This window comes from Lonchura striata, chromosome 5 (genome assembly GCF_046129695.1).
Source record: "Lonchura striata isolate bLonStr1 chromosome 5, bLonStr1.mat, whole genome shotgun sequence".
NCBI lineage: Eukaryota > Metazoa > Chordata > Aves > Passeriformes > Estrildidae > Lonchura > Lonchura striata.
This window is the reverse complement of record NC_134607.1, coordinates 11627468-11640149: the sequence shown is the minus strand read 5'-3', so window position 1 is coordinate 11640149 and position 12682 is coordinate 11627468. Positions and strand designations below refer to the sequence as shown.

At 44.2% G+C, this 12682-nt stretch overlaps 1 protein-coding gene across 4 annotated transcripts in view; it reads right to left on the bottom strand.

The window, feature by feature from the left end:
* The window catches only part of IQSEC3 (IQ motif and Sec7 domain ArfGEF 3), a 103475-nt gene that overhangs the window by 51520 nt on the left and 39273 nt on the right, over positions 1-12682 (bottom strand). For all 4 annotated transcript variants that reach the window (XM_021535074.2, XM_021535077.3, XM_021535076.2 and 1 more), the window contains exon 2: positions 5399-5479. In XM_021535074.2, the coding sequence (XP_021390749.1) occupies positions 5399-5479 (81 nt within the window). The remainder of the gene's footprint in view (positions 1-5398; positions 5480-12682) is intronic.

Below are 12682 nucleotides of genomic sequence, written 5' to 3'. Positions count from 1 at the left end.
ATGCTTAAAGAGTCACTGTCCATCTGTTTATCAAGGTACTTCAGTAATATCCAGAGTAAGCATCCAGTTGGTGAGTGGTTCAGTTCTCCACAACTTTATGGGCCTCAGCCTTAAGGGACATAGCAATCACAACCCAAACAAGGTCATGGGAATTTCTCAGGAGGACCTGTTAGAGAACCCAAGGGCAAAGTGAGAGCTGTAGCAGAAGGAGAGATGCTCCTGGGCTACAGCAGTGAGGAGTCAAAGAGGGACGTGATGCTGTGACTGTGCAGTGGATAAAATTCATGGCTCCTTTGTGCCAACATCTTCCAACACGACTTCACAGGACAAAGAACAAATGCCTGTTCAGTGGAAACAGAGAGTTCAGGTAGAGACACAAAGAGTCAGAGACAGAGTTGTCCAGAAGTAAATGAAATCAGATTTTGGGCTTTAAGCATGTGCTGCTGAAGGTGCAGCATATTCATGCTGCTCAGAGAGCTATCAAGAAAGATGTTTGAAGGTTTGGTTTGAACAAACTGTCCAAAATCTGCCCATCCACTTGTCAGTCTCCCACATATAAAAATGGATCAACCAGTATCAAGGGCTTCCTTCAGCAAGAATGGTGGAATTCATATTTCCACTTCAATACTTTGGTAAGTCACAACCAAGGAAAAAAGGAATTTGTCCAGAAATGCAAGGAAGGCTGGCTTGGAGAAGTAGCCAATGGTTCACGTATCTCCTTACCACTAACTGGTGCCAGGAAGCAGCCAATCTGTTATGGTAACCAGTCCAGCAGACACTTTAGAAATTTGTCCACAGGGGTTCAGAGTTTAAACTATATTGAGTTATAGTTTAATTGGTCCACAATCATGAAGTAAACGTTGTAAATTAGTGGCACTAATCAAGTTTTAATCCTGATCTAAGCAGAAGTCTCCCTGTTGGAAGGTGTGGAAAATATGAACAGAGACAGCTTTTCCAAAGATGTTTCAGATCCTAGCCCTTCTTCCAAGTACACAGCCAAGCCCTTCCAGAAGTTTGCTCTCTTTTCCTGAGAGAACTCTCTCATTTGCCTTGAATGCAGGTCAGGTCTCATCTGCACTTCTTCCACAATGCTTCAGCACTCCAGTGCTAATTCCCAAGTCCACTGCCAAATCAGACATGCCCCTGATGCTTAAAGTTTTCTGTAGAACTTTTCCCATCACAGGAGGAGAGGTGATTTTCTGCTGATTTCCTATTCAGCACCACAGAGGCAGACTCCGAAAAGCCTATGAAAGGCAACTGAATGAATATACTGTTCCCGCCAATTGTGACTCCATAATTTCCTCTCATTACTCTAATAGAAACAAATCTTTCTAATCTCAGCCCTATTACCTCTCACAAAGGAAAACGGTCTGTAATCCCGTTAGAACTGGGCTGCTGCTGGACACATTTTAAGGTCATTGTTCTGGGATGCCAGTTTTCAATCTATGTGACTGGGAGAAGTGGGAAATGCAATTACTAGGCTATTCAAGTCCCTAGAATGAAACCCTGCCATTAATAGGCAAAAGCCAGAGAGAAAAAGAGCTGTTGCTTTATGAAATTACAGGGTTTGGCTAAATTAGAGTCTAATCAGCACCTCAGTAAAGGAGCAGGGTTAGCTCCTACTGCCATCCCTGGAATTTCTTCATGTCACTCAACCAGATATTTGGCATCCCCAATGGAAACCCAACCTGCAAGATGCCTTGCGATCATAAAGCCGGTGGTATACAAGTTCAGTGGAAACAATGGTGAAGGATTTATACTGTCCTTTGATTTGGGAAAGCCCTTAGAGCTCAGGAACAGAAATCTGCCTGCTGCTGCCATCACCTCATCCAGTACTTTGGCTTTGAGCTTTTTGGCAGAAACTGGGATCAAATCTGTCTCTTAATATTCATGGCCTACAGCACCAGTTTTGCTAATTGCTGGTACAACCCAGCTAAGCAGCCAGGTGGGAAATTTGCATTGCTAAACTCATGGAAACGCAACTTCCCCACAAGGAATTCACACTCGGGAGGAGAGAAGGGGGCTAGCTCTGCTTGTGGCAGTCACTGAAGCAAAACTGAACAAGATGAGTGGGAATAATCTCAAACACCTCATTGAGTTGGCTTCTGTTGAGTAGTTAGATGCTGACATGTTCGTAATCACTCCCATCCATGTGAAGCCAAGGCATTTTTAGCTGGCAGCAAAGAAAGAGTGAGAAATCTTACAGAGAAATGTTAGGGAAGACCACAAAAGAACAACAATGACCATCACAAACCACAAGCAGAGACAAAATTGTCCAAGATTGTTCCTGGCATTCAACCTCCAACTGTTATTCCCTGCATTTTCTTCTCCTCCTGTCCCTCTCTTGAGTTGTATGGCCACTCCTGCTGGTCTCTCCTGCAGTCAGACATCCACTCATCTCACTGTTTTGATGTCCCTCTTTCTCCTTGTCTGCTGTGTTTTTCCTCAGTCTCTCAAAGGACTCCTGTCCCACAAGATGAGTCTGGGCTTCTGCTGAAAACAGACCTGTTCTTGCAGGTCCTAAAAAGAAGGGATGTGGGCTGAGGTACAGTTCCTGCTAGGGGAAGGAGAAGCAGCTGATCACCACTGGAGTCTCCAAGTCCCTTGAAGGGCTGAGAGACACTTGCCTTTTTATGTTCTGTATTAGTCCCTATTCTCTTTAATCGGCTTAGACTGATGAGCCAAGGCAGCGGTAGGGATCAGCTGGGCTGTTTAATTAAAGGATTGCAGCTCAGTCTTGCAGTTTGGGGGTTTGTGTAAATGAGCTGCAAGTACATTATTTAATCTGCTGTGCTGAGAGGAGTTGGGACATTAATGAAGCAAACTCTAATTAAAACTAGATGGCTGATGGTTATTAGTGGCATCAGTTCTGACAGGATTTATCTCATTTAGGGAAACCATCAGAAGGGGAGAAGAGAGAATAAACCCGAGCTGGTTTATCAGAATTCACAGCAGCACCACTTGTGACTGGCTGTTCATTCAGTGGGACATGGAAGAGCTGCACAGGGAGCCCCTATGTACCAGTTTCTCTCACCAGGAGCCCTGACAAGCTCCTTTAGGGATATGCTTGGCTCACCCAGGAAGTGATTGCCTATTCACGCTGTCTGACCCACATATTTCAGTCTTGACTGACTTTTGTCCTGCCTTGGTTCAATGGGGAACTTATTCATTATTTGAACAGGGTGACAGACTCTGTAAATTATATTATGTGCTTCTCCTAGAAGCCTACTGAGCCATTCCAGAACATCGTATGGATATCAGCTCCATGCTGACTCTATATTTTTCCCTCTCTGACATTCTTTTGTCTTCCTCACTATATATATATAACTTTGGACATGAAGGAAGCCCATGGCTGACTGTAAGACCTGGCAGAGACTAGGAGATGTGTTATGGCTAGCATAAAGCTAAATAGTGAGTTTAATAACTCTCTGCCTGTTTCTCACCTTTAAATAGCCATGGTGGCAAACATCTTTATTTCTGCATAGAATATTGTGTCACACACAGATAGATTCAGGACTGCTGTTGGGATCTGGAGGCATTAGAAATGGCAAGGACACAAGAAAGCCTGGGGAAAAAAAGTAAGGAATGCATGAGATCTGCAGTGTGCAGCAAGCTACAAAAGGCATCAAATGGACAGGCATAGATCAGTAGGAGATGCCCAAATGCGATAGGCTACAGGGGTCATTTTCACTCATCCCCAATTCAGGATTTCCTGGCTCAGACTCATCTTCAGATGCAACTTGCCAAAGCTGTTAAATTACTGAAACAGGTGTTCACTCCTTCTTCAATTTACCTGTCAAATCCCTGCAAAAGCAGGGGCAGGCAAACTCAGGCTCAAGGGATAGGCAGGGCCTTTGGGAGTCAGGAGGACAAAAGGAAGGCCTGATAAAGAACATGACAAAAATGATCCTAGAGCTTTAGACTGTATGACTGGCAGCTTTGTAGAATAAGAACATTCTAGAAGAAGGGATCTGATCAGAAATAAGATGGAGGCTGGCACAAGAATGAGGCAGGGTCATGGATGAGGGTATAAAGACAGAACACTATGGCAAAACTGATCCTTAGTTCTAGATAAACTAGAGCACTTCAACAAAACTCTCTCACTCCGGAAATGTAAAGGAGAGTTGGCTTTCCCTACCACAGAAATATCCATGGTCTTCTCCTCTGCTGTCTCCTTTTCTTTGCCAGCATCTCCCCATCTGCCATGACAGGGCTGCCATGTAAACTTCACCAGTGCCTGAATGCCCTCAGCACAGACTGATCGTGAGGGTTAACCCTTCCATCTTCATACACAAATGGGCAAGAGAGGTTCTTCTTTACCCTGTCTCCAAGTGTGGCCAAACCCTACTTATGAGCACACCCACCCATCCATCTCTGTTCTCTTCACTCTTCACATGTCTGTTGTCCAGCACTCACACTTTTTCTTGGAAGGAAATCAGAAACCACAGTCTGCTCCAGTGAGTAGAACAAGACAAATGTAATTATAAAAATGCAGTAGCCTCACTACTGCAATTCAGCTGCCCAGTTCTGTTCAGAGCTCTGCTAGTGCTAGTAACACTAGCTGCCAAAGGTCAGAGGTAAAAGTCTAGCAGTGTAATGAGAGAAATCTTTAAAGCTCCTTGCTGTTGTCAGAAGGGTAATGAGGCCTGGGAAAACAGAGTAGGTCTGTAAGAGGTAAGGGTGGGAAGTCGTTAGAGGGGAAGAAGATGGCAAGAAGACAGGGACAAGGCCAAGTGTGGAAGCTAAATGAAGAATATGCATCTTGAGTACCTCTGAAGCTCTTTGGACCCCTTGGTCTTGGCACTGACATCTTACACTGATGGGGAAGAGCTGAGAACTGCTGGTGTCCCCACATCTGACTGGACTGGATACAAGCTGATGATAGTTAATAGTACATGTCAATAGTTATTCTTCACTGGCAAGCTCACATCATTTGACGCATTTGACACCCCGTCTCAGTGTGTGTGACAGAACCCTGAGTTTTTTGGGTGACTTTTGCTGTACTTTAAATGTTACAGTGTGTGTGTCCAGGAACCTCATAGTGTGAGACAAACAATTTGAAGGAGAAGAGTGAAGTATGTGTGTGTCAGTGTCACATACAGTAAGAGGTACAAGCATGAATGTGGGTCAACGGAAGTGGATGTTTGAAGAGAGGCTGAAAAAAGATTTTGTGTGTGTGTGAGTGGAGATCAGGGAGGGTTTGCAGGCAATTACACAACAGTATGAATAATAATCTCTGGGAGGGAAAAGAGGGCAGCAATGCTGGGAACATGGGATGTAGGGGCAGATGGAGGAGGATTGTCATGTATAATATGTGAGTTTTGTCTGGGGCAGGAAGATCAGTGATGGATGATAAGGAAGTAGAAAAAAAAAGGTCTTGCTGACACCAATTTCCCACCTTGGTGAGGAGTCTGGAGATGAAGGCTTCTGCTCTGTGTCAGCTGCTGGACAACAGAACTGGTGTAAAACAGTTTCATTCCTGTAAGAAAAAACAAACCACAGTGGGTCAGTGTTCATGTCACTTGGCAGAAAGTTCAAGGGAAAATGCTATTTTTAGAGCTGTTCCAAGGGGACAGTGACTCCCAGTGATGGTGAAAGAGTAGTCTAATTATTACATGAACAGTTTTTACTCCAAGGGGGAGTGGAGCAGAGAGAAGGGGGCTAACAGTTCTATTCCCTTACCTTACCTGTTCTGCTGCTGATGTCAGCCTGTGGAGAATGGGGCAAAAATGCACTAACCAAAAGTTTTCCTTCTCACAGTATTTGTTTCACAATCCCATACATCTCATGAAAAATTTTGTCTGTCTTTAATTCTATTTCTTTTGGGACAGAAACATGTCCTTAAATGTGTTTTCTTTTATATATTTCCTACATATTGTGAAGTAGCTGATTTTTTTTCTTACCAGTGGCTAAATTACCTCAGCAGACATTTATTGTGAAGCCTCCCTAGAGCACAGAAGTGACCTTAGCAGATCACTACTGGGCATTACCAGGAATAGTAGCAGAGAACTGACAGGACAAGCACAAGTAGGAGGACTGAGAACATGACAAGAGAAAGAAACCATAGAAGAGATAAGCAAAACAAGTAATCAACTTGAGCAAAACAGGAAAACAAAACACTAAAAATGTGTTTATCAGATAAAAAAGACAAAATATTTCATCCAAAGTTGGAAATCCTAGTGTTGCAGAAATTTTAGACATTGGGCTCTCATTTCCATTAGATAGGTTTATTGCAAGAAATCAATTATGGTATTGGTGTCTTGAGCTTGATGCCTCAAAAGAGGGATGTCAAACAAAGAAATCCCTGAACAATTATACCCTCATGAGCTAAACTCCCCATACCTCATGCAACAGTCTAAATCAACAGCATTATTGGGGTCTGGGATCTTCATTGGTTTGGTGTTCAGTTACCAAGTGGTTGCCACTTTTTATTCTCCGTATCCTCCATACATCAGTTTCAGTGGAGGTTTTGGTCAGTTCTGTAGTCAGTGTGCCTTGGAAAGACAAGTGTCTGCCACAGAAGGTGGGAGCCTCCATTGGAATGGAGAACGTGACCCCCTTCTCTCTGAATTATTCTGACTTTGAACTTGAGGGGCTTTCAGCCAAAGACGTGGGAAGAGGACTAAGGGCAGTTTTTTACTAGTGTGTGTACGTACAGCCAGGCAGCACGCGGGGCCCGGCGGGTCCTCTCCCGCTGCCCGGAGCCGCCGGGCGGGCAGGGGAGCGCGGTGTAGGTGTCCCGGAGAGCGCTGGGCTGATGGGCTCAGCCTGTCCAGGTCCCTCAGGCAAGCTTCCCTACTGTGGGCAAGCTTAGTGAGCAGCTCTGAAGTTATTTCAGCTCTTTGGTGAATTCAGTTCTTTGCTCACTAAGTGCCTTGGCAGACACAGGGAAGAGAGAGGAGAAGTCTGTAAAGACAGCAGTGTCTTTATTGGCAGCTCCTGTGAAGCTCTTGTGCCGAACTGGGCAGAAATGGGGGTTGATACGGGGTACCGGGGTGTTGGACATTGTGCAATAGCCAGGGTCGAGGTGAATGTGACCTATTACAGAGAGATAACGAGGGTCCAAAGGCGGAAGAGGGGCTTCTTTGGTCCAGTCATCGTGACTAAGGCATTTCTTACCTTGGGCAAGTGACCGCCAGGGAGGCCTTGCAGGGCCTCTGGCTGCTGCAGTGGCAGGAGCTGCGGGGTGTCCCAGCAGGTATATAATGTGTGCCTATCGTGGGCCAAAACATCCAGAGCAGGGCCAGAGAAACTGCAGCACTGGGCAGCCACAGCCTGGCTCCTGTGAGGGCTGTGAGAGGCTCCCTTGGAGGGAAAAAGGGCTTGGGGTCCTGGGGTTTCCCTAAGGCACCTGAGAAGGGGGTGAAGGGTAATAATAAGGTCTCCGTGCAACGAACACTGCCACGAGCAGAGCTTCACTTGCGGTAGGAGAAGGCAGCAGGAGATGAAGCCTCGCAGTGATGGTGAATTCTTTCCACAGTGACTGTAGCCTGCTTCCCCTCCAATGCTGACAGTGAGAGTGTGAGAGACTGGACAAGTGCTGGGATCATATTTGAGTCTATATTCAAGCAGGCTCACACAAATACTCCAGCTCCTACATCCTATCACTTACAATCAATCATTTATATTGAAAAGACCCTTGGGATCATTCAGGCCAACCATTAATCCAACACAGCCAAGCCCACCACTAAACCATGTCCCTTAGCATCACATCTACATGTCTTTTACCTTCAGGGATGGTAACTTCACCACTTCCCTGGGAAGCCTGATCCAATGCCTGACCAGCACTTCAGTGAAGAAATTTTTCCTGATAACCAAACTAAACCTCCCGTGGTGTAACTTCAGGCCATTTCCTCTTGTCTTGTTACTGAGGAGAAGTGACCAACCCCCACCTGGCTGCACCCTCCTTTCAGAGAGTTGTGATGAGTGATAAGGTCACTCAGCCTCCTTTTCTTCAGTGCTCTCAGTTGCTTCTCGTAAGACTTGTGCTCCAGAGCCTTCAACAACTACCAAAGAGAATCTTTTAAAAAATAGACGCCCCACATTTCAGCCATTTCTAATTCAAGCATTTCCCTAAATGAACTACACTGTTCTCTGCTTTTGTTCAAACAGCAGATGCACAACTACAATACTATACACGAAGAAAGCAAACAAAAGGGAGGGAAAACATAGGGAAAAAGAAGAAGGAACAAGGATGGATGAAAAACTGAGAAATGGAAGCTTGTACATAGATGAAATGCCTTGTTAATTATCACGGTAGAAACATAAAGAAAAGTAAAAGGGAAACTGGGAAAGGAAGAGTGGTGTGAAGTTTCAGGATTTTAGGCTCAGTCACCTTTGGGCATTTTAAGAAAAAAACATCTCTCAGATCCTTATCAGAGTGGGCACACTGAGCATTGCAGCTGCAGTCAGCTCTTGACCGTTATTCTCACGATTTCTTATGTGTGCTCAACACCAGCGTTGAGTGTTTTCTGCCCAAAGCAGAGTTGTCTTGAACCTCTGAGATCCTAAGATCTCTGCAATAGTTGTGCCCCTTACCATCACCAGATGCTGATCATGCTCAAAGGCAGAAATCTGCCTCCAGGCCTTTTGGGATCCTTAAGTCCCACTCCAGGGGAGATGACTGTCATGGGGAACCCACCAGGGAGGTGGTGAGGAGCAGATACTGCCTGATGGAGGTAAATATATGAGATGCAAAAGGGTATTCTAAGACTGTACCAAAAGCTCTTCCTGTGACTGGAAGCAAATGGGTATTCCAAGACTGTACCAAAAGCTCTTCCTGAATGACTGGAAGCAGGGAAGGGTATCTTATTCTTCCTATTAAATCCAAGTTCATCAAATGCCCAGGAGAATTTGGAGCTCTGGGGCTGTTTGCACTCTTCTTCTACCACTTCCTTCTCTTTCTCTTTTGTGATCCCCAGGCATACACCACAGGGACTGGGTTCCACCTTGGGGACTACTCCTGTTAATTTTTTTCTTTCTTTCCATCTCTTGATCCTGCTCATATCTGGTATTTTTCAAGCCCAAGCCCTCACTTTTTCATCATAGCACTCAGACAGGAACAGGGAGAGGGTTAACCTGTGGAAGAAGCTGACCCTTTCCCACCTTAAGAAGTTGTGTTCTTAATTGTTATTAGGACAAAGCAGCTCTCATCTGGGTGGAAAAGGCAAGTGTCCTAGAGCCTCACTGCCACTTCTAAGCCTCAAGGAAGTGCTCCAGGAAAGCAACTGTTTTCCTAATGCTGTGAAGTCTTCAGATAAGATGTTATTTTTGTTGCTGTGATTTAAGAGGGCCTGCCAGTGTTGGAGTGTCTGGTGCTACCTGGATTTTATCACCCTGTGGTGTTGTCGGCTTTTGCAAGTTTGAGGTTTGAAGTGAGCCTTGAGATGCTTACTATCTGCATAAGTCAGGATAATACTTTTGATGCTGGTTTGTTGTTTTTTTCTTTTCCTTTCTATGCTTTTTGTTGTGTTTTAAAACAAATCTTACTTCATAAGCCAGAAAGGCTACATAACTTGAACATGTGGCCTCTGAGGAGTTAAAACCTCAGAAAGCATGAGTCTTGTTTTAGCCTTTGAAAAACAGGGAGAGAGGCAATGTAACCTCATTACTTTGGAGTGTGGATCTGTAATTTTGTTTCGTTTTAAATACTTCTGGTAGGTGGCAGTGGTCAACCAATTAAGAGGGTGGATTCAGGGCCTTTTTTGCCTACCGTTTTTCCGTACATCCTCTACTTTGCCTCCCTCAAACTGTTGCAGAGACTGAAATTAAGCACACACTATCATAGGCTGATCAGGCAGGTGATTGTGGAGATGATTTCTCCCCATCTATGAGGATACTGTTGAACAGTTATTTTCCAAAGTATTGCTTTAAAAATAAACAAATTATTATCTCTTGGGCTGTATACTGATGAAAGCTTGGAAGAAAAAACCAGCAAGAAGAAAAAGTGTTCTGGGTGAGCTGGGTGGCACAAAAGAGGAAGGGGCCCAGGAAGAGGAGAAGGAGGCATGCTGGGGTAATTGCTGCCAGCACGGAGACCAGTGTGTGGAGGAGCAGCAGAGGAAAAGGGTAAGCACAGATGCAAAGGGAGGACTGAGAACAGCCTGAGCCTGTCAGTGTCTTGCTCCATATCGCTGGGATGCAAGCTCCAGAGGCAAGGATTTGACAGTCCAGACCTATCTTAAATGCAGAGATAGCTTGGCCAAGAAGTTACCCATGCTGTCAATTGAAACATTAGCCCTCTCTCCTCTGAGAGAAAACAGCTGACTGAATTTTATTCAGTTGTCTTTAACATTGCTCCTGACAAGAGGTGTCATGCAGCCAGCTGCCTGCAGCCTTGATAGGGGTATCTGTGAATGAACTGTCCAGCCACAGCAATTCCTGCTCTGTGATGAGCTTTAGAGAGGCTTGTGCCAAACCTCCTGGCTAACACAAGCTGTCTAGTGAGCTCAGGAGTCAGCTCACCTTTCTGGCTTCTTAGAAAGTTGGACTGTGCAGCAAAGGGGCTCCATGACTCATGCTGCCTTGGTCTTTCATCTGTGGATCCCAAGGAGATATGCTTTTTTTCTCCTTCTTAAAAACTGGTATTGTAGAGGGAACAATGATAGAGGTCCAAAAAACTGAAAGTCTCTGTAGCTTGCACATCACAGGGCCAAATGGAGAAAACTTTCCTAAAATTCCCTTAATCCTCTATCTTCCTTTTGGACAAGTGCCTGGGGCTTTCTGCTCAGTCAGTGCTGCCCCCTAAGCATCAGTGCCCACTAGTTTAGCACTGATCAGAGCTGCCTTGAAATAGAGACACCCATCTGCTGAGAGCTGTATTATGGTAAACAAACCTTACTTCTTTTTGTTCTCCTGCACCCCCACAAAAGCAAACCCCCAGACAGCATATGGAAAATGGTTGTGCTCCCTGCTCTCCAGCAGTCAGCTTTAATTAAACATATATCCTGTGTGGCCTGTTCCCAAAGATAAAGAGAAGCTCTGTGTTTTTCTGCATGAATGATTTTAGACTACAAGAAATGCCAAAACAAGACAGACTGAAAATTGTTCTCAGGTGCAACACCCCTGCATCCATCCCACTGCTCTGTAAGTTATGTAGGATTGCCATGCTCCATAAATGGAGATTACTGGGTTACCCCACTGCCCATACCTACCAGTGCCTGGATTCTGATCCTTGAGCCCTACTGGCTTGCATATCCAGCAGCCTTGCCCTTGGCCCAAGCACACTGCAGCTCTTAGAAATCTGACAATACTGAATCAATCAATGTTCCATCAGTAAATAACTAATCCAACACATGCAGCCTTTCTGGTTTCTCTTTAAAACTCCACCGTTTGAAGAAAAGCAAGAGACTTTGACCAAAAGTCATTGGTTTTAGTGCTGGATATCTCAGCTTTCCTGGAGTCTTTTGCCACTTGTCTCTATCTTATCTTTTTTCAGATAGCTGCCAAGAGAACAGATGGAGTTGCAGAAAATCATGGCCTAGGAGGGGAAGATTAAAAGCAGAAAGAATCAAAGAAGAACTGAAGTCATCTCAGATAAAGTTTACTGGCTGTTAATTTTCATAAGATGAGCACTGGAGAACCACAAACTGGAAATTTTTAGCAATGCTAAGTTAATGAAAGGCCATTTGCAGTCCTCTGACTCTCCCAAAATGTAGCTCAATGCTACTTCTACCTACCAATGGAGCTGTGACAAAACCTAGCTAAGGTTAGCTGCAGACCTTACTCCTTCTATCACCTCCCTCCTGTGATAGATCTATTTTTGACTGCAGTCAATCTGATACTGAGAGTTGAAATGAGATCTCAAAAAGGCACTGTTTCACAGAGTACTGTCTTACAACTATCTGCTTCTCCCCACTTCTTCACTCTTTACTGCAGAATACCACAATATTTTCTAGCTGTCTTAATGGCTCATCTCAATTGCAGGGCATTAGACTAGTGTTTTGAAGGCAGTTTAGTATGGGCAAGCTTCATATTATAAGGAAACATACATTATTAAAAAGAAATTAAAAGTAATTTCTGGAATTTAAGTTCATTAAGTTCCTGTAAAGTTGATGGCCTTCTCATTCTTATGGGACATTGTTGACAGCAAGAATTTGATAAGGGGAACTGGGCATTTTTAAGATTATCCTATTAGAGTACTTAATGCAGATCCTTCCCAAAGCAAATGTGTAGGACTCAAACTTACCAGCATTAGAAAGCCCATAGCTCTTTTTTTATTCTTTCCTCTTGAACATTTGATGTTGGCTATCTCAGAAAAACAGTTATATAAGCCAGAACCACAAAAGTAACTGACTGAGAAAATTCTGTGTTAAGGGGCATGGGCCTTAGTAACCAAGAAGTGTAGGGGTGCAACAAGTCCTAATCTATTGTTGCCTGGAAATAGAACAAAGCTTCCCAAACAATGTTAGAATGATAATATAAAAGCAAACCTTTAATTGAAAGCCTTCAGGTACGCAGTATGGCAAAACCTGCACATGGCACAGTAACTCTACCATTTTTATCAGGTTAGTTGATTAGTATACCTATCATATATTGTCCAATTAGGAGAGTAGTTGGTTAGGTAATATTTCCTTGGGTACTGCCTCTTTGGAATCAGTCCAGGAGCTTCTTTGCCCCACTTTATTTTGGCTTTCCAGATTCTGGTTAGAAAACAGAATGTCCTTGTAGTTGGTTCTCTTCT